The sequence below is a fragment of the Stenella coeruleoalba genome, assembly GCF_951394435.1.
Source record: "Stenella coeruleoalba genome assembly, chromosome: 7".
NCBI lineage: Eukaryota > Metazoa > Chordata > Mammalia > Artiodactyla > Delphinidae > Stenella > Stenella coeruleoalba.
In genome coordinates, this window is record NC_137153.1 from 113,315,091 (window position 1) to 113,340,764 (window position 25,674).

The 25,674-nt window shown below is 36.1% G+C and overlaps 2 protein-coding genes across 3 annotated transcripts in view; one reads left to right on the plus strand and one right to left on the minus strand.

Annotated features, from left to right (window-relative positions):
* The window catches only part of PBX3 (PBX homeobox 3), a 230,427-nt gene that overhangs the window by 117,317 nt on the left and 87,436 nt on the right, over nt 1-25,674 (plus strand). The gene's annotated exons all lie outside the window — the stretch shown is intronic.
* Nucleotides 19,822-25,416, minus strand: LOC307189565 (uncharacterized protein; the record flags this gene model as incomplete). The annotated part of the gene is made up of 3 exons (XM_079927749.1): nt 22,985-25,416; nt 21,587-21,671; nt 19,822-19,907 (listed from the first exon to the last, which is right to left on the minus strand). The coding sequence occupies exons 1-3, from the start codon at nt 23,339-23,341 to the stop codon at nt 19,822-19,824; spliced, it is 528 nt and encodes a 175-aa protein (XP_079783875.1). The 5' UTR covers nt 23,342-25,416.

The window sequence follows — 25,674 nt, forward strand, 5'->3', positions numbered from 1 at the left end:
AAAAAAATCTTGAAATCAGTCTGAGAAAAAAGGAACAATGAGCAAACACAGCTAACTTCTTAACAGAAGCAACTGAAGCCAGAACACAATGAAATAACTTCAGAGTGCTGAGAGCAAATAGCTAGAATTGTCTACCCATTGAAAATATCTCGAGCTTGGGCAAAATAAAGGTGTCTTCAGACATAAAATTGAAAGTCTTCACCACCAATATAGTTCCACCAAAGGAATTGCTAAAGGATATATTTTAAGACGAAGAAAAAATAAATCTCCAGAAGGAGTGTCTGAGAGGCAAGAATAGTGAGAAGGAAAGCAGAAAATTTAGGGGTAATTATAACAAGTATTGACTGTACAAAATAATATGTAATTTGTGGGGATTTAAAAAATCAAGATAGTTTAAATTGGACGTAACTTGAGAGTCTATGATTAGAGTTAAAGAAGCATTGTGAGGTCTGGACAAGGATAAAGATTTTGATTAGCAAGGAAATACACATTAAAACCACATCGAGATATTGTTTATACACCCAACCAGATTGGTGAAAATTAAAGTCTTAACATACCAAGTTCTGATGAAGATGTGGAGCAGCAAGAACTTTTATTCACTGGTGAGTATGTAAATTGGCATAATCAGCTTACAAAAATTTTGTCATTACTTAGTAAAATTGAAGTTGTGTATATATACCCAACACAAGAGAGGAGAAAAATAGAAGTGGCACAAACAGAAATCATAAATGAGTTGGGAGACATAACTCCAAATATATCTTATAATACATGTAAAAGGACTTGAAAGGATTAGATTAAAAGATTATCAGAGAGTACTAAACAAACAGTACTAAACAAACAAGCAAAAACCTGACAACCTACTTATTTACAGGAGACACACCTAATACACAGGGACACAGAAAAGCTAAAGGACACAGAAGCTAAAGGATGGAAAAAGATATGTCTAACAACTGGAATAGCTGTATGATAGTAGATAAAATACACTTGAAGATAAAGGGAAAAAACATTTCTAGAGGTAAAGAGGGTCACTGTATATTGATACGTGGTTCATTTTGCCAGGAAAATTTTAACAATTCTAAAATTATACGTGCTTAATAACTAATAACTTCAAAATATAAAGTAAAAATTGTCAGAGCCTCAAGGAGAAATAAATTCACAATCTTTGGGCTTCCCTGGTGGCGCAGTGGTTGAGAGTCCGCCTGCCGATGCAGGGGGCACGGGTTCGTGCCCTGGTCCGGGAAGATCCCACATGCCGTGGAGCGGCTGGGCCCGTGAGCCATGGCCGCTGAGCCTGCGCATCCGGAGCCTGTGCTCCGCAATGGGAGAGGCCACAGCAGTGACAGGCCCGCGTACCGCAAAAAAAAAAAAAAAAAAAAAAAAAATTCACAATCATTGTAGGAGATTTTAACATATCCCTACTGGGTAATGACAGAACAGACAAAAGAATTCTGTGAATATATAGAAAAGTAATTAACAAACTTGTCTCAGTGGACATGTAGAGAAAATATCGCCAGCAACCTCAGAATATACATTCTTTTCAAGCATACATAGGAACTTTAAAAAAACTTAACCACGACTCAAGCTTCAACAAATAGAAAAGAATCAGAATCACAAGTACAATATTCTGTTATGACAAAACAAGTGGTTAGAAATCAACAAAAGATAACTAAAAAATGAAATAAAATAACTCATACAATATTTGGACATTTAAAAATATTTCTAAATTATTTCCAAGTCAAAGAAGAAATTGTAAAATGTTTTGAACTGATTTGAAATGATTAAAGTACTACTTATAACAAAACTTGTGGAATATAACTAGTTTTATATTAAACCTTAATATGTTAAGCCTTAAATGGTTACATTATAAAATAAAAGAGGTCTAAAGTTAATTAGCTAAACTTCAATTTAAGAGCTTAAAAGAATATATGGATAAACCCAAAGAAAACAGAAAAAAGGAATAATAAAAATTTGAAGAGGAGCTAATGAAATAGAAATCAAAGATATGATAGAAAGCATCAACAAAGTCAGTTTGTCCTTGGAAAATTAGTAAAATTGACAAACTTCTGGTAAAGACTGATCAAAAATAAGTAAACAAGTTTAAAAGAAGGAAGGAAGGAAAAGAGAGAAGAATCACAAATAATACTGGATTTGAAAAGAAGAAATAGCATGTGCAGCAGAGGTTAAAAAGAAGATATTTTAAACATTTTGTCAATACATTTAACACCTTAGGTGAAATGGAATACTTGTAGAAATATACAAATTACCAAACCTTACTAAAAATGTAGAAAATGTACATGGTCTTATAATCATTAAGTAAATTAAACCAGTAGTTTAAATTTTCCCACAAAGAAAACAATGGATCAGAGCATTTTGTAACTGATTTCTAAACATTCAAAGAATAGATAATTTCAGTCTTATACAAATTATACAGTCTTGCAAACAGACTATACTCTTCAACTAATTATATAACCCTAATATAATTGTGATATTGAAACAGACTGGTACCAGTACAAGAAAGGAAAATGACAGGCCAGTCTCATTCATGAATATAGATGGAAAAATTCTCAACAAAGTGTTGCCAGACCGAGTCCAACAATATACAGACATATAATATATTAAGACCAGGTTCAGTTTATGTCATTAATGCAGGATTGGGTTATTGTTAGAAGCATCAGTAAGGACATAGAAGACATGAACAACAGTATCAACCAACTTGAGCTAGCTGACATTTCCCTCTAGCCGGTAACAGCAGAATATGTGTTCTTTTCAATTACACGTGGAACATTCACCAAGATAGAATGCATAAAATGATCTTTAATTAATTTAAAATTTTGAGTGTTGGCAAGAATGCGGAGCAACAGGAACTTTCAGGTATTGTTAGTGGGAGTATAAATTGGTACAACGTTGGAAAATAATTTGGCAATATCTAGTAAAGTTGAAGGTTGGCATGCACTAAACTAGCAGCTCTACTCTTAGGTACATATCCTAGAGAAAAACTTACACATGTGTACTAGAGACATGTATTTGAATGTCCGTAACAGCTTTGTTTATAATGGAATAAGAGGGGGAAAGTAAGTGCCCTAAAGTCTATCAGTTGCTTAACGAATACATAAGTTGTGATGCAGTCATGAAGTAATATCGATGAATGCTGATTTTAAAAAATAACAAGAGATTTCTGCTTCTGGTTATGACTAACATCCATATGTATCTCTGTGTCCCATGCATTAGAGTTTCTCTGGGATACTTGCAACTCCTAGGTTCTAGTGTGTACACATTTTATAATAGATAATGCCAGATTGCCCTTCAGAAGAGTAACTAATTTGCATTCTTCCCAGACTCCTCATTTTTCAATGCATTTTTTTGTCTTATAATTGGGATCATTTATTTTTCAATATTGTGGGGTTTCCTCATTAGTACCACAATGTAAGCACTTTCCATGTTAGCAATCTTTTAATAAGTAATTTTACTGAGTGTATATTGTTGCTTTCTTAACCATTTCCATATTCTAAGATATTTTGGTTGTCTTTAGCTTTTTGGTATTATAAATAATGTTATACCGAAAATCTTTGCAAATAAGGATTTTTTTGAAAGCTTAGTACGGCTATCTAGATAGAGAAGGGAAGGACATTCCGCTTAAAATTTAAGAGTAGATGCAGAGATAGATTTGACAAAGTTTGTCATTTGGATAGCACTCAGTAAATGATTATTGAAATTAGTTCAGATCTGATGTAACCTCAGTACATACACACAGAAAAAGGAGACTTCAATAAATCTAAGTTCAAAGGAGACAGTGGTGTGATGTGTCTGTCAAAATTTAACAATTTTGATTTTTGTTAATAGAACTGCAGGACCTACCCTACAAGAAGTAATTTTCCCATTCTGACCTAAATCCTTACTTACTGTTTTTATTTCTTGTCATTGAATTAAATATATTTTCCTAAACAAGAGCAAAAAAAGTAACAATCCTAATGTATTCTATGCTTGTCAAATATTTGGAAGTATTATTATTTGGAAGTACTCAGAACCTATGTTGCAAGAGGGATTTTGAAAACGGTACGCTCAGAGAAGACTTATGGGGAATGGTGTATGTTTTGTGTCTATCAAAGAAGACTTTGGTGTAGATGAGGTCAGTTCACAGTCTTTAACTATAGGAAAGTTGTCATACAATGAAAAAGGGAGCCTTTTATGTTTACAATTAGTAGAATTAAACTTAGCGAGCTGTAGGAAACATTTTGGCTGGTATAAGGACTAACTAATACCACTGTGATGTGTGACGTATATTGGGAGGTGTAGGGGCAACTCTTAGAGTCCAAGCTGAAGCTGAATAGAGCCACTTGGTAGAAATATCAAACGTCGAATATTTACTAGAGGGATTAGATTTAATGGCATTCCAACTCTGAATTTAGTATGTACATTTATATCTCAAGTTAAAGGCAGATCCTGATGGCCCTTCTTAAAAACGTTTCTTATATCCATCCCTTTCTTTCTGTTCTCAAGATTTTTGTCATTTTTTGCCTAGATTTTTTGATACCCTCACATCCAGAACTCTTAGTTCTAATTCTTGGTTCAGTCTTCTTAACATTCTGCTGCTGAATTGCTTTTGTAATAGATCTTCGTGTGATACTGCATATGTCATACTAATCAAACCTTTAGTTATTGCCCATTGCCTAGGATAAAGTTCAAATTTTTTGGCCTGGAATTCTTGGCTGTTTATAAGTTCGGCCTTCATTCTTTTATTCAGTTACCCACCATTTATTGAACACTAACCATATACCAGGGAAAATGTTAGGATGCTGCTGATAGATGGATAAGAAGATAAAGCACGATACCCAATAAGAGTAAATTCAAAAGAGCTGGGAACACAGGCTTAGAACAAGATTTTGTTTGTTCATTTGTTTGTGGTTTTTTTTTAATTTTATTTTTTTTTATACAACAGGTTCTTATTAGTTATCCATTTTATACATTAGTGTATATATGTCAATTCCAATCTCCCAATTCATCACACCACTTTTGGTGTCCATACGTTTGTTCTCTGCATCTGTGTTTCTATTTCTACCCTGCAAACAGGTTCATCTGTACCATTTTTCTAGGTTCCACATGTATGCGTTAATATACGATATTTGTTGTTCTCTTTCTGACTTACTTCACTCTGTATGACAGTCTCTAGATCCATCCACGTCTCTACAAATGACCCAATTTCGTTCCTTTTTATTACTGAGTAATATTCCATTGTATATATGTAGCACATCTTCTTTATCCATTCATCAGTCGATGGGCACTTAGGTTGCTTCCATGACCTAGCTATTGTAAATAGTGCTGCAATGAACATTGGAGTGCATGTGTCTTTTTGAATTATGGTTTTCTCTGGGTATATGCCCAGTAGTGGGATTGTTGGGTCATATGTTAATTCTATTTTTAGTTTTTTCAGGAACCTCCATACTGTTCTCCATAGTGGCTGTATCAGTTTACATTCCGACCAACAGTGCAAGAGGGTTCCCTTTTCTCCACACCCTCTCCAGCATTTGTTGTTTGAAGATTTTCTGATGATGTCTGTTCTAACTGGTGTGAGATGATACCTCATTGTAGTTTTGATTTGCATTTCTCTAATAATTAGTGATGTTGAGCATCTTTTCATGTGCCTCTTGGCCATCTGTATGTCTTCCTTGGTGAAATGTCTATTTAGGTCTTCCGCCCATTTTTTAATCAGATTGTTTTGTTTTTTTAATATTGAGCTGGGGCTTCCCTGGTGGTGCAGTGGTTGAGAGTCCGCCTGCTGATGCAGGGGACACGGGTTCATGCCCTAGTCCAGAAAGATCCCACATGCCACAGAGCGGCTGGTCCCGTGAGCCATGGCCGCTGAGCCTGCGCGTCTGGAGCCTGTGCTCTGCAACGGGAGAGGCCACAACAGTGAGAGGCCCGCGTACTGCAAAAAAAAAAACAAACAAAAACATATATATATATATATATATATATATATATATATATATATATATATATTCAGCTGCATGAGCTGTTTATATATTATGGAGATTAATCCTTTGTCCGGTGATTCATTTGCAAATATTTTCTCCCATTTTGAGGGTTGTCTTTTCATCTTGGTTGTAGTTTCCTTTGCTGTGCAAAAGCTTTTAAGTTTCATTAGGTCCCATTTGTTTATTTTTGTTTTTATTTCTATTACTCTAGGAGGTGGATCAAAAAAGATCTTGCTGTGATTTATGTCAAAGAGTGTTCTTCTTATGTTTTCCTCTAAGAGTTTTATAGTGTCCAGTCTTACATTTAGGTCTGTAATCCATTTTGAGTTTATCTTCATGTGTGGTGTTAGGGAGTGTTATGATTTCATTCTTTTACATGTAGTTGTCCAGCTTTCCCAGGACCACTTATTGAAGAGACTGTCTTTTCTCCATTGTATATCCTTGCCTCCTTTGTCATAGATTAGTTGACCATAGGTGCGTGGGTTTATCTCTGGGCTTTCTATCCTGTTCCATTGATCTATCTTTCTGTTTTTGTGGCAGTACCATATTGTCTTGATTACTGTAGCTTTGTAGTATAGTCTGAAGTCAGGGAGTCTGATTCCTCCAGCTCCATTTTTTTTTCCCCTCAAGACTGCTTTGGCTATTTGGGATCTTTTGTGTCTCCATACAAATTTTAAGATTTTTTTGTTCTAGTTCTGTAAAAAATGCCATTGGTAATTTCATAGGGATTGCATTGAATCTGTAGATTGCTTTGGGTAGTATAGTTATTTTCGCAATATTAATTCTTCCAATCCAAGAATATGGTATATCTCTCCATCTGTTGGTATCATCTTTAATTTCTTTCATCAGTGTCTTATAGTTTTCTGCATACAGGTCTTTTGTCTCCCTAGGTAGGTTTATTCCTAGGTATTTTATTCTTCTTGTTGCAGTGGTAAATGGGAGTGTTTCCTTAATTTCTCTTTCAGATTTTTCATCATTAGTGTATAGGAATGCAAGAGATTTCTGTGCATTAACTTTGTGTCCTGCAACTTTACCGGATTCACTGATTGGCTCTAGTAGTTTTCTGGTAACATCTTTAGGATTCTGTATGTATAGTATCATGTCATCTGCAAACAGTGACAGTTTTACTTCTTCTTTTCCAATTGTATTCGTTGTATTTCTTTTTCTTCTCTGATGCCGTGGCTAGGACTTCCAAAACTGTGTTGAATAATAGTGGTGAGAGTGGACATCCTTGTCTTGTTCCTGACCTTAGAGGAAATGCTTTCAGTTTTTCACCATTGAGAATGATGTTGGCTGTGGGTTTGTCGTATATGGCCTTTATTGTGTTGAGGTAGGTTCCCTGTATGCCCCGTCTCTGGAGAGTTTTTATCATAAATGGGTGTTGAATTTTGTCAAAAGCTTTTTCTGCATCTATTGAGATAATCATATTGTTTTTATTCTTCAGTTTGTTAAGATGGTGTATCACATTGATTGATTTGCGTATACTGAAGAATCCTTGCATCCCTGGGATAAATCCCACTTGATCGTGGTGTATGATCCTTTTAATGTGTGTTGGATTCTGTTTGCTACTATTTTGTTGAGGATTTTTGTATCTATATTCATCAGTGATATTGGTCTGTATTTTTCTTTTTTTGTAGTATCTTTGCTTGGTTTTGGTAACAGGGTGATGGTGGCCTCATAGAATGAGTTTGGGAGTGTTCCTTCTTCTGCAGTTTTTTGGAAGAGTTTGAGAAGGATATGTGTTAGCTCTTCTCTAAATGTTTGATAGAATTCACCTGTGAAGCCATCTGGTCTTGGACTTTGTTGGAAGATTTTTAATCACAGTTTCAATTTCTTTACTTGTGATTGGTCTGTTCATATTTTCTATTTCTTCATGGTTCAGTCTTGGAAGGTTATACCTTTCTAAGAATTTGTCCATTTCTTCCAGGTTGTCCATTTTATTGGCGTAGTGTTGCTTGTAGTAGTCTCTTAGGATGCTTTGTATTTCTGTGGTGTCTGTTGTAACTTCTCCTTTTTCACTTCTAATTTTATTGATTTGAGTCCTCTCCCTCTTTTACTTGATGGGTCTGGCTAATGGTTTATCAATTTTGTTTATCTTTTCAGGGAACCAACCTCTAGTTTTATTGATCTTTGCTATTGTTACCTTTGTTTCTATTTCATTTATTTCTGTTCTGATCTTTATGATATCTTTCCTTCTACTAACTTTGAGTTTTGTTTGTTCTTCTTTCTCTAGTTCTTTTAGGTGTAAGCTTAGATTGTTTATTTGAGATTTTTCTTGTTTCTTGAGGTAGGCTTGTATTGCTATAAACTTCCCTCTTAGAACTGCTTTTGCTGTATCCCATAGGTTTTGGATTGTCGTGTTTTCATTGTCATTTGTCTCTAGGTATTTTTTGATTTCCTCTTTGAGTTCTTCAGTGATATCTTGGTTCTTTAGTAACGTATTGTTTAGCCTCCATGTGTTTGTGTATTTTACGTTTATTTCCCTGTAATTGATTTCTAGTCTCATATCGTTGCGGTCAGAAAAGATGCTTGATATGATTTCAGTTTTCTTAAATTTACTGAGGCTTGATTTGTGACCCAAGATGTGATCTATCCTGGAGAATATTCCGTGCGCACTTGAGAAGAAAGTGTAGTCTGCTGTTTTTGGATGGACTGTCCTATAAATATCATTTAAACCTATCTGGTCTATTGTGTCATTTAAAGCTTGTGTTTTCTTATTAATTTCTGTTTGGATGATCCGTCCATTGGTGTAAGTGAGGTGTTAAAGTCCCCCAGTATTGTGTTACTGTCGATTTCCTCTTTTATAGCTATTAGCAGTTGCTTTATTTATTGAGGTGCTTCTATGTTGGGTGCATATATATTTACAATTGTTATATCTTCTTCTTGGATTGAGCCCCTTGATCATTACGTAGTGTCCTTCCTTGTCTCTTGTAACATTTTTTATTTTAAAATCTATTTTATCTGATATGAGTATTGCTACTCCAGCTTTCTTTAGATTTCCATTTGCATGGAATATCTTTTTCCATCCCCTCACTTTCAGTCTGTATGTGTCCCTAGGTCTGAAGTGGGTCTCTTGTAGTTACATATATATGGGTCTTGTTTTTGTACCCATTCAGCAAGCCTGTGTCTTTTGGTTGGAGCATTTAATCCATTCACGTTTAAGGTAATTATCAATATGTATGTTCCTAATACCATTTTCTTAATTGTTATGTGTTTGCTTTTGTAAGTCCTTTCCTTCTCTTGTGTTTCCCACTTAGAGAAGTTCTTTTAGCATTTGTTGTAGAGTTGGTTTGGTGGTGCTGAATTCTCTTAGCTTTTGCTTTTCTGTAAAGCTTTTGATTTCTCCATCGAATCTGAATGAGATCCTTGCTGGGTAGAGTATTCTTGGTTGTAGGTTCTTCCCTTTCATCACTTTAAGTATATCATGCCACTCCCTTCCGGCTTACGCGAGTTCCCTTGTATGTTAGTTGTCGTTTTTCTGTTGTTGCTTTCAGTAATTTTTCTTCGTCTTTAATTTTTGTCAATTTGATTACTGTGTGTCTTGGCATGTTTCTCCTTGGGTTTATCCTGCCTGGGACTCTCTGCCCTTCCTGGACTTGGGTGGCTATTTCCTTTCTCATGTTAGAGAAGTTTTCTACTATAATCTCTTCAAATATTTTCTTGGGTTCTTTCTCTCTCTCTTCTCCTTCTGGGACACCTATAATGCGAATGTTGTTATGTTTAATTTTGTCCCAGAGGTCTCTTAGGCTGTCCTCATTTCTTTTCATTCTTTTTTCTTTATTCTGTTCCACAGCAGTGAATTCCACCATTCTGTCTTCCAGGTCACTTATCCGTTCTTCTGCTTCAGTTATTCTGCTATTGATTCCTTCTAGTGTATTCTTCATTTCAGTTATTTTATTGTTCATCTGTTTCTTTTTTAATTCTTCTAGGTGTTTGCTCTTTAATTCTTGTAGGTCTTTGTTAAACCTCTCTCTTTTTTTTTTTTTTTTGCGGTACGCGGGCCTCTCATTGTTGTGGCCTCTCCCGTTGCGGAGCACAGGCTCCAGACGCGCAGGTTCAGCGGTCATGGCTCATGGGCCCAGCCGCTCCGTGGCATGTGGGATCTTCTCGGATCGGGGCACGAATCCGTATCGCCTGCATCGGCAGGCAGACTCTCAACCACTGCACCACCAGGGAAGCCCTGTTAAACCTTTCTTGCATCTTCTCGATCTTTGCTTCCATTCTTTTTCTGAAGTCCTGTATCATCTTCACTATCATTATTCTGAATTCTTTTTCTGGAAGTTTGCCTATCTCTACTTCATTTAGTTGTTTTTTTGGGGTTTTATCTTATTTCTTCATTTGGTAGATAGCCCTCTGCCTTTTCATCTTGTCTTTCTTTGAATGTGGTTTTTGTTCCACAGGCTGCAGGATTGTAGTTCTTGTTTCTGCTGTCTGCCCTCTGGTGGATGAAGCTATCTAAGAGGCTTGTGCAAGTTTCCTGATGGAAGGACCTGGTGGGTAGAGCTCAGTAAAACTTTAATCCACTTGTCTGCTGATGGGTGGGGCTGGGTTCCCTCCTTGTTGGTTGTTTGGCCTGAGGCGACCCCACACTGGAGCCTACCCAGCTCTTTGGTGGGGCTGATGGGACTCTGGGAGGGCTCACGCCAAAGAGTACCTCTCAGAACTTCTGCTGCCAGTGTCCTTGTCCTCATGGTGAGCCACAGCCACCCCTCGCCTCTGCAGGAGACCCTCCGACACTAGCAGGTAGGTCTGCTTCAGTCTCCTATGGGGTCGCTGCTCCTTCCCCTGGGTCCCAATGCACACACTACTTTGTGTGTGTCTTCCAAGAGCGGAGTCTCTGTTTCCCCCATTCCTGTCGAAGTCCTGCAGTCAAATCCTGCTAGCTTTCAAAGACTGATTCTCTAGGAATTCCTCCTCCCGTTTCCAAACCACCACGTTGGGAAGCCTGACGTGGGACTCAGAACCTTCATTCCAGTGGGTGGACTTCTGTGGTATATGTGTTCTCCAGTTTGTGAGCCACCCACCCAGCAGTTATGGGATTTGATTTTATTGTGATTGCCTCCCTCCTACTGTCTCACTGTGGCTTCTCCTTTGTCTTTGGATGTGGGGTATCTTTTTTGGTTAGTTCCAGTGTCTTCCTGTTGATGATTGTTCAACAGTTAGTTGTGATTCCAGTGCTCTTGCAAGAGGGAGTGAGCACACATCCTTCTACTCTGCCATCTTGAACCCTGTTCATTTGTTTGAAAAGAAAAGTATAGGATTTTGAAGAAAAGCATATTTAGAAGACCCCAACCCGGTTTAGAGACTCAGAGAAGGCTTAGTTTCTACTACTCCCTAACAAGAACTTTCTGTCCTAGTTAGACTGGTCTATTTTCTTTCTTCAGGAACACTTGATTAATTTCTGCCTCATGGTGTATTTTTTTTTTTTTAACTACAAAAACGTTCTCATACTATTTTTTGTACTGTACTTCAAGGTAGGTCATGTTTCAAAGCTTCCCTTATCCGGATGCTATTTACCTCCTTTAGGATACCTGATACCTCCCTTATCTGAATCAAAAAACTTATTTTTTGTATCACTCACTTGCCTTTTATTTATGTGCCACTTATTGTGACTACATTATATGTAAATTTGGTAGTGTTATTTTACTCTTTATATTTGCATGTCTGTCTTTCTAGTGAGATTATAAACAGCTTGAGGATATGTCATGTCATACATATTTCTCTGGCCCCCAGAGACTCGTACACAGGTCCCAGGTGATTGGCATATAGAAGGGTTTTAATAAAGATTTGTTGAATGAATGCATATTGACTTTATAAGCTAAATAATCAGGGTGCTGTCATAATCAAACTTTATGCGTTTGACCATGAAAGATCCTTTTTTCATCATAAAGTAAGCTTTCTCTGATTCCCACCCCATCTCCCGTCCTTTTGGGTAAGTATATTCGTTGTTTCAATTTCAGCTATATATGACTTTCCAGTACTTCTTCTAGGACTTGCAGGATTGTAAATCATCATATAAGTGCAGCCCATAAAATCTCTCCTTTTCTCATTCTCTTTACTAAAGTTTTCTATCTTCTATATCTCCCCCGCTTTAAAAGTAGAATCTTCTTTTATTCCCATATTTCACTTTTACATTGTATGCTCCATAACATTTGCAGTATCTGGTGTTGTCTTAACATTTCTGCCACAGAGTCCTAGTTGTGGCCTTTGCTACATTACATTTCGTCTTTTGTATCATCGAGAGTAACAACCATTGAACACCTATTATGTGCAGGGAATGGCACTGGGCACTGGGGCAGTTTGCTGTCTTGTCAGATTCATCCTCAATTTGACTATCCATGAAAATTGCTCTTCATTGTTTGTCTTCTTTCCATCCCCATCAATGCTTTGGTTAATAAATTGTCTTGTTTAGAGGTCATCATCATACACAGTTGCAGCTTTAGATTCCATTCAGTGGTGATGGTTGTTTCTTGGTAGTGGAATGAGAGAAAAACACAAGGGAAAGCGGACAACCGTACTAACTCCTTACTGATTTTGCCACCATTATGGCAGATTGTTTGTGATTTGTGGAAATGGACTCTCTTTTATCAATGGTTGACTATCAGTTCTTTTTTCTGGCTAGAAGTCATTAGTTAACGCAGCTCAAGGATTTGTCTGAGAAGAGCAGCACATCAGTTAGAATGCTAATTCACTCAACTGGCAGCAAGCACAGTGAAATGACAGCTTGGAGGGGGGTAAGAGGAGTGTCTGAAAATGGCAGCAGATTGGTATTTCGAAAGGGGAAGGAAATTTCATAATGATGAATAAGAAAGATGACATTTGGTGCTCACATTTAGCTTGCATTGGATGTCCATATAAGGGTCAGTATGCATAACCTCTCTTGATTAGGCCTCCGGCTGCCCAGCAGCTGACTGGGTGTATACCCTTCGGACTGTAACCAAAAGGAAGGCCTAGATAATTAGGCCAAGTTGAACTGCAGGAGGTAGCCAGCTTCTCTGCTGCCTTTTGTATATTCATGACCCAGCTTGATTGATGGAAGGACAGTGTTTGGTGACACTGTCATTTGCAAGTTGAAAGGTAGACTACAGGCTGGAGCCAAGATCAGATGTGCTTTAAAGAGTCCTACAATAAACTCATTTGGATTCTGATGATGTTCACATATGCATTTCTTTGTTTCTTACTGTTTCTCATAGACATCTGTTAATTTGTAGAAATTAGCTTGGTTGTTTTCAGTTAAAACCTCACACTAAGTTATAGGATAGTTTTGTTTAAAGAGTTGTACAAAGTTGCTAGTGATATAATGTGTGATGTGGGTCTTAAATGTTTTCATGTGATATTTTCACTCATTTCTTATATAGGAATTTAAAATATATTTCTTGAACTGATGTACATCACCAGAAGGAAGCAACTTTTTTTTTCCAAGAAAAAAGTTAAATGAATTTTCTCATATTTCACATATTTCAAAAATCTTTAGCACTGTTGTCAAAAAGTTTTCCCGAGAATATTGTTTTTGTAAAGGTATTCTATTCTTCATCAGAAGGTATGTGAATATCTAAGGTTCACTTTCAATATTATGATTCATGCAAAAGGTCTTTTATTCATTCCCATGTCTTTTCTGTTTACTCAAAAGAGTTGATTAATTTCAGACTTGTGGCAAATGAGTTGAAAATACTAAGCAAAGTTAAAATCCTAAAACAGAAACAAGGGTTTCACCTAAGGAACATCTTCAAAATGTTGAACCTAAGTTATCATAAATTATTAGAAGAATGAATACCATATTCCGTTGATTAAAAAAGATAAGAAAAGAAAGGGAAGGAAGGATGTTTGTGAAGGATTTTTGATGTACCTGTTTCTTATATATTAAGCCACTACTTAAATCTATCTTTTAAGAAACACCACACAGATGTGAACACTAGTTATTATAATTAATGTTATTTTTCAATACTTTCATTATTACACTGCTGCTTTTGGAAGATAGAGTTGTTCTGTCATTACTAAACGATCATCAGCCTGAAAATGATTTGAATAGTTTCTCTGAAAAGTCCTTACATGTATATTTTGGATGCGTTACGTAACTTCTGTTAGTTACCATAACTTCAGATAACATAAATAGAGGTTCTTTGTAAGCTGTAAAGTGCTGTATAAATGTAAGTAGTAGTAGTAGCTGTTGTTGTTGTCATTATCATTATTAACAACAAATCCCAGGTAGTTGTAACAGATATAATGGTTGTAACAGATGAAGTGGTCCTTCCATTACATTTTTGTCAACTAAATGTGACTGATCAGGTATGAAACTTTTTGTAAAAGCAAAATAGCAAAGAAAGACTTTACCAACTCTTTCAGTTATTTTCCATATTAATTATCTGACTTTGCTCCTCCCTACCAGATGCTAGAAAAGACAGTGTCTCAACCTGACAGTACTGCTTTTGTAAAGAAGGTTCTGGAGGGCATTGAAAACACACTCTGATCACTACAAAAATCACGCATACTCCTTTTGAAGTCATTTTAGGCTTAACTGACATTTGACGTAAGCATCTGAAATGTAGTATCTGTCTGTATAGTATTCAGAAACTCTTGGCTGTAATTGGTGGTAATTATTTCTAAATCAAACAGTTATCGTTTAGCAGAAAAAGTATTAATATATCCAAAATGTTAGTGAAAAATGTCACTTTTGTCACCTGAATCATATCTCAGGATTTTCAAATGCTGGATTTTCTTTTGGACTTTTCTTATTAGAAATTAAAAGCAAGGTGTATGTTTTTGTGAAATAAGATAGAAATAAAAACTTACTGAATAGAAACAGTTCAGAAACTTTCAAAGAGAGCTGTGCCTTCTTGAACCAAATTTAAATGTATTGTATATTTTTCTGCTACAGAGCAATATTCTTAATGTGTTAGTTACTGATCTCGTTAAGTCTTTACAAAAACTTAAAGGTATCACTTTGTCAGGATACTCTGGGTCCTTCCAGTGATAAAATAAACTTGACACTTGTTCTATGAAGGCATCTTCTCCCTGCTTATCAGCTCTTCAATTTATAGCTGTGTTTTGAAATTTGTGCCTGTGACTCCCATCTTTGTATTTACTCCAATTAACACATAAACCCTAATTAGCCAGATCAAGGGACTTGGGAGTCCATAAATGGAAAGTGACATGGCAGAGCTTGGCAGCTGGCATCAAGGCAAGGTGACAAAAACAGGGAAGTATCAATTAGATGACAATGATGGTAAAGCTCTGTGTTGGGATGGTAGATTTTAACAGCTCTTTGTGTCACTGACTGCTGACTCTAGGACAGGGGTATAGGAATCAGTTAGGAAAATGACAGCTAAGTTAAATTACCGAACTTTAGGTAAATTTAAAACACAATGATAATAAAACCTGAACAACATTTAAATTCAATTTTGTATCATTACCACTGGCAGTAAATTACACATTTCTACCAAAATCAGTTTTTGTGAATTTCCCTGTAGAATGATTTAGTTTCCAAATTTTCAAATTATGTTTACTGTAGAGCAGTTCTTATTTGAGTAGTAATGCAAGAGTCCAGAATTATAAATTCTTAGGAGACTAAATCTCCTAACCAAAAATTTTTGAGGGGACAGGTGGTCCAAATGGGTGGATTTGGGAGTGGAATATCCATGATCACCATTAAATATTACCTAAGTTCCAGACTGAAGTTTTGGATTACATATATAATTCAACAGGGATAAAAGTTAGGACTTTGTAAACATTATTCCAGTTTTAGAAATATAATATTACAGAAAAAGACTTGTGTCTTAGTTGAGGAGTGTTATCAGGCTTTGTGCATCTCTCATTAGTTTTGAGAAGTTAAATATACAAGAACTAGGCTGCTTTATTTAGTTTTGTGGTTTCAGGCATCTGGTTTCTAATATTGCTCCACTCTTCAAGTGGGTGGCTGGGTATTTGTAAAGAAGGTTCTGGAGGGTATTGGTAACACACTCTGTGATCACTACAGAAATCATGCATACCCTTTAAATCTGTTAGAACCAAAGGATGATGGGGTTTATCTTTTTCTCTTAAGAATTGGTCAAAATTGTGATTTGAATATATGTCACCAATTAGATATTAGAAAGTGGAGTGTATATATGTAGTTTTTTTCATTTTGGATAGCCAGTGTCTCTGTAAGCTTTCTTGGTACTTTGCTTGAATGTAGATATGGTCTGTAGTTATTTAAGTAGTTGATTTTAAACTTAGACTTTAAAACTGAAATTATTTTAGTTACCACGTACCCCTGTTACAAGTACTGCAGAAAATGGGGGAAAGAGCTCTTATTTGAAAAGTCGCTGTTCTAGAGGACTATTTGAGGCATTAGAAATCTGCCAGAAGGTCCATTAACATAAATGTTTAACTCAGACACACAAACATGTACCGAAATGAAAATGTTTCATGCATTAATTTGCTGCAGAAGGAACTAACATAACAATTAGAACAACATTCTGCCTACTTAGACTTAAATTTCCTAGGGCAGTTATAATACATAGCGTTGATATAGTTTAAGTTTTTTTTTTTTTTAACACATACAATAGTTTATTCTGTTGCTAAAATGATTTCTTCTGTTTTAAAGCATTCAAACACAGTAAACCGTAGATAACTGGAAAGAAGTGTTAGGAGTATAATTTCTAGACTAAGATTTGGAATTTTCCTCATCAGCTCAGGGTCTATTACAAATACTTGGAAGAAAACAATTTCTTTTTCTAGCTTTGCAAAGGAATGATGTTTATATTTTGTAATCGTGAAAATACCAGGTGCTGTCATGAAAAACAGGGAACCCAACTAATACAAGAGCAATCTACATGAGGCTATTTTGTTTGCTTGCCATTTTCAATCATTTTTGTCTGTGGTACTTTTGTGGCAGAGCTGGTAACCTGCCTTATATGGAACACTCTAGCAGTGACTAAATATGTGCTATAGCTTTTTTACACCAATGAAAGAAATTGTGACTTTTGAAATGGCTTCTGTTCCAACTGTGTAGCCAATTCATTGACTTTTTAGCACGCTGATCCCAGTTGCATGGTCATATGTTGTAAACCACATGGAACTATTTCAAACTGTGATGGGGGAAAGTAGCAACTGCAAACATTCCTCCTTGAAGCAAGTGGTTGTCCTAAACTGAGCACTGTAGAATAAAAATGGAAACATAAAAATAGCAGTTGGAAAGATAAAACAGCATTTATAGTACTAATAAAACCGTTGTGGCTTCCACAGGAAAACATGCTTTGTAACCTAATGCTTACCTGAAAGGACTGTCGAGTTTCTGAGAGTTATAGCTGTTTTTGTAAGAGAAGCACAGAGATTTGCTTGAGGGCTGAGTGATAGATTCGCCTGCCTGAAGCATCCCAGTGTGTTTATACATGGCTTGTATGGCAGCTTTCATAAGACATTTACCCCATGATTTGCGATGAGCTTATGTGTGAATAATTAATGGCAATTAATCCTTAATTACAGTAATTAGGCAAGTCACAGGAAATTAAGCTGCAGCTGGAGAAGACCATGCCTGGGAAGAGAGGATTGGGGGCTGCGTGAATGTGCCATTTACTGACAGCATTACTAGGATGCGCAGCATTCAGCAGCTTTGGCATTTCTATTGGCAGCCTTGGGTAGGACAAGAGTGCTCTGCATTAGAAGCAATCTATAGTTGTCTACAAGAGTTTTAAGTTCAAGTGCCAAAATGTTGTGTTGCATATGGTGATTATCTAAGTTTATTGGTTGCTATAACTCAAATGAGTATAATTGTTTTTGGCTTGATAAGAGTGACATTAGAAACAGGAGCTTTTATGCATTCATAGGTTCTATTGGCTTGAAACATGATGCAACTTTTAGAAACAATTCATCCAGGTCTGCAATTATGAAATAGATAATGTAATTGTCTAGAAATTAACTGAGAAAATTTCAATCAGGAACAACAGCAGAACATACAGTATCTTGGTTGAGAAGTTAATTACTTTATTATTAGTTGCTTTGCCCAGTTAAGCATTGTAGTACACAGTGTGCAGTAAATATCTATTGAATTGAATACATACTGCAAATGTTAAAAAAGCTGAGATTATAAAAACTTTAAATTATTCATATTAAATGTTAACAGAGTTAATGCTTAAGAATCTACAAGGGGAATCTTAAAAACAAGCAAAGCAGCCATTCGATAGAGAGCAGCACTGCCCTACAAATCCTTGGTGAGAGCTGTTCATGGTTCCCCATTTTGGAAAATATGACTTCTTCCATTATCTATGTGGAATTTTAAAATCACATGGCCATTATATATCTAAATTAAGAAGCATGTAGAGAAGTTAAGTTCCAGTATATTTTTCACAATTAAATACAGATTTGAGCATGAGAAAAGCATCTTCGTCTGCCCAGTGAATGCTAATGCTTATCATTCATTTTTCTCTGTGAACTTCAGGGCACAATAGAAGTTTGGCCCACATATTCAGCTTAGGTCTGATATTAAACTTATCTAACCTATTCATTTGTTACAGTCATTTATACAGCTACTTTAATATCTGGGTACTCCTTGATGGCAACACAACTATTAAGAAAAGGATGCACTTGTCAGATAGTCTAAAGTAGATAAAAATACATACATGGTATTTTTTTAAAAGTCTATATAATTTAGTTGGAAACATTTGTAAAGGCTCCTCTGTCTTTTATACTAACAGAGAAACTTAGGGTTTTTTTCCTATGTAATTTGTGATCAGAAATATTTGGTGCAATAGGCTGTTTTGGTTTTTAAATGTTAAATATGCAAAGCTTCATCTTTCAAGAATTCCTTTTCTAAGACCAAACTGATGGAGAGTGAAGTTATATGAACATACATAGATTATTGCCTTCTGTACTTCTGGTTCACTTCAAAGAGAAAGTAAGTCACAATATCCTAATAATGGTCTTGATTTTACAAATGATTTTTCCCCTTGAAGTAAGCAACACATTCATTTTAATATGTAGAATCGGGTTTGCTAGCAGGGCGACAGTTTAAAAAGGCTTCCAACTGTGACACAAGTGCAACCATATTGCTTCCTATTACTCGCTAAGGTAGTTGTTTAGAAGAGAGAATGTTCTCTCTGGAAATGTTTAAAGTGCTGTAATTTTATTTAGGATAATGAGGATTTATAACCATTTTGCCATATGAAAACCTGCCTTTAGACAGAGTGAAATAGGTTGTTTTGGTTTTTGAATGTTCTTAACTCTAGGGGTGTGTGTTTGTGTGTGTGTGTGTGTGTGTGTGTGTCTTACAGCAGTAAGGAAGTGTTTACATTGGGGATTATGCTGGTTTATTCTATATGTTGGCCTGTGTTACATATTAAAATACTAAGTGATACAATTTAAGTTTGGCCCATATAAATGTTTATATTTCTTTGTGCATGGGATTTCTCCCTATTGAAACATAAGAATAAATAAAAAGTCTTTGTTCTTGTTTCTACAAATAATTTTAACAGTGACTGCTAGGTATCCTTAGGACCCTAGTCTTTACAACTTTGCCCATGTAAGTTGCATTAGAGGAAGTTGTTTTGAGTGGTGGTCAGGTAGATAGTGCACAGGGAGATAGCCTTGATAGTGCAAAGAGGGTATGTTTTTAACGGTAAGCATGACATTTATGTAGTGTGTGTTAACATTAAAAATTTAAATATAAATTTGACTTATATTACTAATACTGTATTCTATAGCACTGTCTCAAAACCCACTGTGGAATAGTTTATTTAGGCCTCTGCCTCTGATATGGGAGGGGGAAGAAAGGAACAGAACAGTTAGAGATTTTTATCAGGTTTTTTATCTCTTCACTGAAAATCTTAGCTCTCAAAACATTTCTAATTTCCCTCATTTGAAGGTTCAAACAGTTTCAAATTACTGCCCATGGATTGTTCTTGACATCCCAAATGGTAAATTTGAGCTGTGGAAATGCTGGAATGTATTTTTGTGCTTTTCCTGAACAAGGGAATTCAACGGGTAAATTATAGTCATTTACTGGGAGTGTAATTTACTGAGAGCCTTTAGGCAAATGCAGGAGAAAGGACAGCAGCAGAATGGAAAAAAACAGCATAAAAACTGTTTTGTGTATTTTTTCCCTTTTCTCATTAAGCATTTATTCACATAAGAGTTTTATGAATTAATGGATAGCCCTACAATTAAGACAGATAACCTTTATTCATTTTCACCACTGATAGATCAAGTATTTGAAACAGTGATTGCCATGTGAAGATTACAACCTGACCACATTTCTGAAATTATACTAGTTTATTTTGCATTTAAATCCATGTTTGTTTCATTGAGAATTAAAAAGGGGTCTGTTGCTCTGTCTTCAGGATGATTACATATTTCACTAATTCAGATTTCCACCATACCAGCAGTTCAAACAATAAAAGTTTTCAATTTTCTTAGTGGACAAATTAGTGAAAAGACTTTTCATACTTTGGTCTTGAAAAGTACTATTCTACTGTTGTCACATACCACAGATAAATCTTACTTTAAAAAGAAAAAGACCTAGACCATTTTGGTTGTGTGCATAGTTTTAAGCCAACACAAGATAACACAGTCGTTTCATTAAAGGTTAAAGAGAAATTTTATGCAATTGTCAACTAATTCTTTGTCATATAAATATATAAACATTTGTGGTAATTCTTATAAACAGTTCTGACCAATTCCTTTCATGAAAAGCAGTGTGCTCTGTAGTAATTGCTAAGCAAACAGAAAGCTGTGTTGCAAAGTGGTTTTGTATAGCATATTGTAATTTGACACTTAAGTTGTGCCCTGCATTACCCTGTGTCATAATTGATGGCTAAAGAAAAGCACATGCTATGCTAATCATTTGTTAGAATAGCTCGTTAAATTGTGGTTGCCAATTTAAATAAACTATGGAATACTTGTCTGTATTTTAAGGTTTTGTAGCCTACAGTTTTAAACAGTCATTTTGAGGCTGTTTTTTAACTTTCTGTGGCATATGCACAGTTCTGCCTTTGCACACAAGGTCAGCATGTTTGCCAATTTAATAGTATATTATCAAGAACAAAATCAATGAGCTGAAGGTTTCACATAGTATCTCAAGGGACTTTTCTGTTTATATTTCACTGTACTGAACCTAAATTTGGTGTCCTATTAAAAACATCAGGATTGATATTTTAATACATGATATTTTAAGTTCTTAAAAGTAAAAGGTTCCAGAATTAGAAGGCTAATTTAGTTATTAGTAGAAAGTAAGGGTGAATTTCTATTTATCAAGTACAGTGACTGGACATAAAGCAGCTTATGTTAATATAGAAGTTATTAACTACAGAATGCCAATAAGAATTTTAGCACAGTAAAATGAGATTCAGGAGATAAGGTTACTGTGTATGATCAATTTGTGAGTTCTCATTTTTTTAATGTAGGAACTTAAATTTGTTTTGAGTCAGTTATATCAGATAAAGAGAGGAACCCAAACTTGGCTAATGTTGACTTACAATTGAGAGTAATAGACCTCTATCATCTCTAGTAAAAGAACTGAAGCATATGAAGGAATATGTGCATTTAGACATAAAAGAAATGTTACTTCTGTGGAGAAAAATGATTTAATGTGCAGAGAAGGGTTATTCATTTTTAAGAGATTAAAAATGACTTGAATATAATACCTTTAATTTGTAATAATGGTCTGACGGCTGCTTCCTGTCTAATGTAAACCTTTTGATCGGCATGTCCATTTTGATCTCTTCTGTCCTGTAGTGTATTGAATGGATAAAGGTATTATTTTCAGTTATTGTTATATCATATCCTTAATTAAGCCAGTAAAGACATGCAGGTGGATTTAGTTCTCAACCACTTAATAGACAAATATGTATAAGGTTATTCTGTGGCCTACAATTGACCCCTTTGTGTGGAGGAATTCCCTGAAAACATTCAGGATTAAGTCACTCTGTTATATGAGAGGAGAGGTGGCACACATGCCTTACAGAAACAGATACTCTCACTTATGGCATTATTTGGGAAGCCTAAGATTTGATAGTCCAATTTTGTTGTTGTTCCTTAACAACACCAAACACAGATGCAAGTTGAAATTTACAATGTCCTCATTCTTACTGGATTTTGGGGGTTGGTTTTCTAGTGTATTTTATTTCCAATCCTAAATTGTGTAGGAATTAAATATTAGGAAAGTTTTAGATTTGATTGCTTACTATTATAAAAGCACATAGAGCCTTAATGCATCTAATAATTTGTTCATAAATTTATAATACTCTGGTTCTTTAAGTCTAACTGAATTTAAGTAACTAAATGTATACATTGAAGAGGTAAATTCTTAATTTTTAAAATAATATTTTTAGTAGGCCAATATACTGGTCTAGAAGGTATAGCAGGATTTCCTGCTAATTTAGGTCAGGCAATGTAAGACTTGCAAAGTCACATTCTCTCCTCTTTTGGAAAAGAGAATATATCCAACATGGAATATTCTGGATAATTATTAATATAAGTAAAAAATACTTTAAAAGATATATGTTTTGGTGTAAAATGTGCTTTGCAAGTTTACTCATTTTTTTGACTTTTAAGTTTTGTTTCTCATAGAAGGTTATGGAAAGAAAAACAGTCAATGACCACAGAGTACAATAAAATGTCCTTAACACAGTTTGACTGGAGGTAGAGTAGCAGTAGTATAAATCAGGCACCTTATTGAAGGGCTCTTGAGCATCCCCAGAGATATCAGCCTTATTTTCAGTTAAGTTGTGGGGTCGTCGGAATAGCTCACTGACCCGTGGAGAGGTGTCTCTTGGTCCAGGTCTCTTACTCCCTGGTTGTGGGGTGTCGAAGGGAGTCTGCACACTCATGGAGTAGTGCGCGTTTACACACGCACGGCCCAAGCCAAGGCTCGCTTGGCTGTGCTTACACGCAGCAGCCTCACTCTTTTCAACTCCCGAGTTTTGCATAAATTGGTGTTAGGAACCTAGTTCCTAAAGAATCTAGAGAGATAAATAATGGATGTGTGGCAGCTCAGTTTAAGACCGAATTTTCTTTCCTTAGTAGTTTTTGTTCTCAATCACCTTGATGAAACAATCTTGAAGCCGCTTCACTTTCAGTGGCATTTGGAATGAGTCCCTGACAGGCTGATTTTCCACCCCTGTTGTGATGCTGCTTTCTCTAGTTAATATTCCTGTGTAAGTGTCGCACAAAAGTAAACCCAAAGAGCCCGCACATGACACGGAGGCTGCTCCATTTACATTAATTATGCAGTCAGGGCGGTGAGAATTCGCTGTCAGCCGGAGGGGCGGGGGCGCGCCCCTGCGGGGAGCAGGGAGACGGCCGGGCCGCGGGGCTTTCCGGCGCGGCCGCAGTAGGGGAAGCCGGGATCGCTCCGGCCGGCGGGCAGCTGCTCGGCGTTCGGAGAACAATGGGCGCATCCCGGGAGCCGCGGGGTAGAGCGGCGCGGCCGCCCGGAGCCGCTCCTGCCCACGGCGGTCCCGGCTGCGCCCCACCGAGGTGGCCGCCTGGGCGGGCTGCAGACAAGGAGGCCAGGTCTTCTTCCGCGGCTGCCCGCAGCCGGCCTTGTGCCCTGAGGTCAGCAGCCCGGGACTCAGCCCTGCTCCCGAGCTCGAGAGTCAGTGCCTTTCAAATCCAAACCTGAAACTTGGTTTGAGGCCTGGAGACCGTAGTGGCTGGATTTCCTTGATTTCAAGTATCTGGGCTGCTGCCTGCTCAGGTATCTCAGAGGAGGACGGCAAAATCACCGTATGAACATCTTTAACCGATAGGAAAAAATTTCGAACCAGCAGCAAAACAAGGACACCCTAGGAAAATGGTGGATAAGAAAAAAATTAACTCGCTAACCCCTCACCATAAATATGAAACATCATTCGGGAGGTTTCCCGCCGTAATTGGCTCTGAAACATCCTAACTTAATGGATGTTTTTCAATGGGAGACTGAATTCCGTAGGGAATTCCATAGGGAATTTAATTGTGCAAACATTTGTTGAGTACCTACTATGTCCTAGGTGTTGGGAAATTATTACCTCGTTATTGCTGTATGGAAACAATTCCAGAACTTTTAGATTATTGCCCTTTCCAGGATTTAAATATGGAAACCGTAGAAAAATTGCTGTTCTTATCACCACTCTCTGCCCCTTCCCCCCCTCCCCCAATCCATTTCCCTAGTGACTTGGCTTTAGTCAGGAAGCATTGGGGATGGTAGGGAGGATGAATGTGCTTTTTCTGTTGTTTTTGCACTTTTAAAGAGTATCAGTAAAGATTATTGTACAGAATTTCTGCAGTGTTGTTTATGCACCTCATTGTGTGGACTTAAGAATCGTATGCTTTCAAGGAATGACTAGCCAAATATCCATGCCTGTAGAACAGCAGAACACTGAGATTGGAAAACACTAAAAAAAGGATGATTTGAAAAGCCTTGCCCCATTTTTAGATTTACAAAAACAATTCCATGGTCATATTTTGTAGTTTTCTTTAAAATAAAGGATTGCATGTGCAGAATTTCATGAGTAAATCGTGTCACATTCAGCCAGGAGCAACCACACTGAAAATTTTTCCAAAAGGAACTAGGCCATCCTTTCAAGGCCGTGTGTAGTTGCCAGCCATGATGATATTTAGCTCTATTGCAGCCAAAGGCATAATTTCTGAAAAAATCAATGTAGTACCTTTATCACTTTATTTCTTTAAATAAATAGATAAGAAGTATTACTTTAAAAATGTTTAATGCTCTCTTCTGACATTTGTTCAGAAGAGACACTTGCACTTGTTCCAAAAATGAACTATTTTTGAAAACAAAGGTCATTTCTCCCTTGGCCTATAAGGAAAAAGTTGATCCCTCTATATCGTACATATTTTTAAAGTCACTTCTAATTGCTTAAAACAGTACTGTGGATGATTTTTTCTCTTCTTAAGTGGAAATGTATAAAGATGCAGTTTTCTAACATGAATGTTGAATCATATGAAATTGCTGGTATCTGACCATTTTTGACAGTAAATTGTCAATTTCATGTGGTTCAATCAAATAGAAAGTATTGATAACATATAAGTGAAATGAAAAAGCAGAAAAGAAAGCACTTAGATACAATCACTGTGTATAAATGTATGCATGTATAAAAGATTGCAATTTGATGTTTTACAAATAGAATCAAATGTTCATGGAGTTCTTTTTTTCCCCCATTAAATTGTTTGAATTCACAATGGAACAAAAAAATCTTGTTTTCTTTAAAGCTTCGGGAAAGAAAATTTCTGTTCTTTAAAAACAGCAAAATTGAAAACATATACCAAACTTAGTGATCTATGGGCCCTTGGAATTTTAACTGTGTGTATCTTTGTATTATTATCTGTATATGTTCTAAATATAAACGTCCAAAATTTTGTTTTTTGACCCTGTTTCCATTCTGCTTGAGTTAAGGTACTACTATTATATGCATTTCATCTTTAATTTTACCTGAATCTGATGGGAGCTTCCAAAATTAGACCTAGAAATCCAATCAGCATTTTAATTGGAACTGTATTTACCAGTATGGCTCAACTTTTTTTTCATCCACTCAGAACAATTTGTATCATAAAATCATTTACATAATGGTTTGCTTTTGATGCTGTCATCTGTGAGATTTTTACCTCTGATATAAATTTCCACAAATAAGTTAATTTTTAAAATCAGAATGCAAAAGTGATAAATTATGAATACACTTATTTTAAAAATATGTAAATAAGATACACAAAAAATCATATTCTTAGTATCATTAGC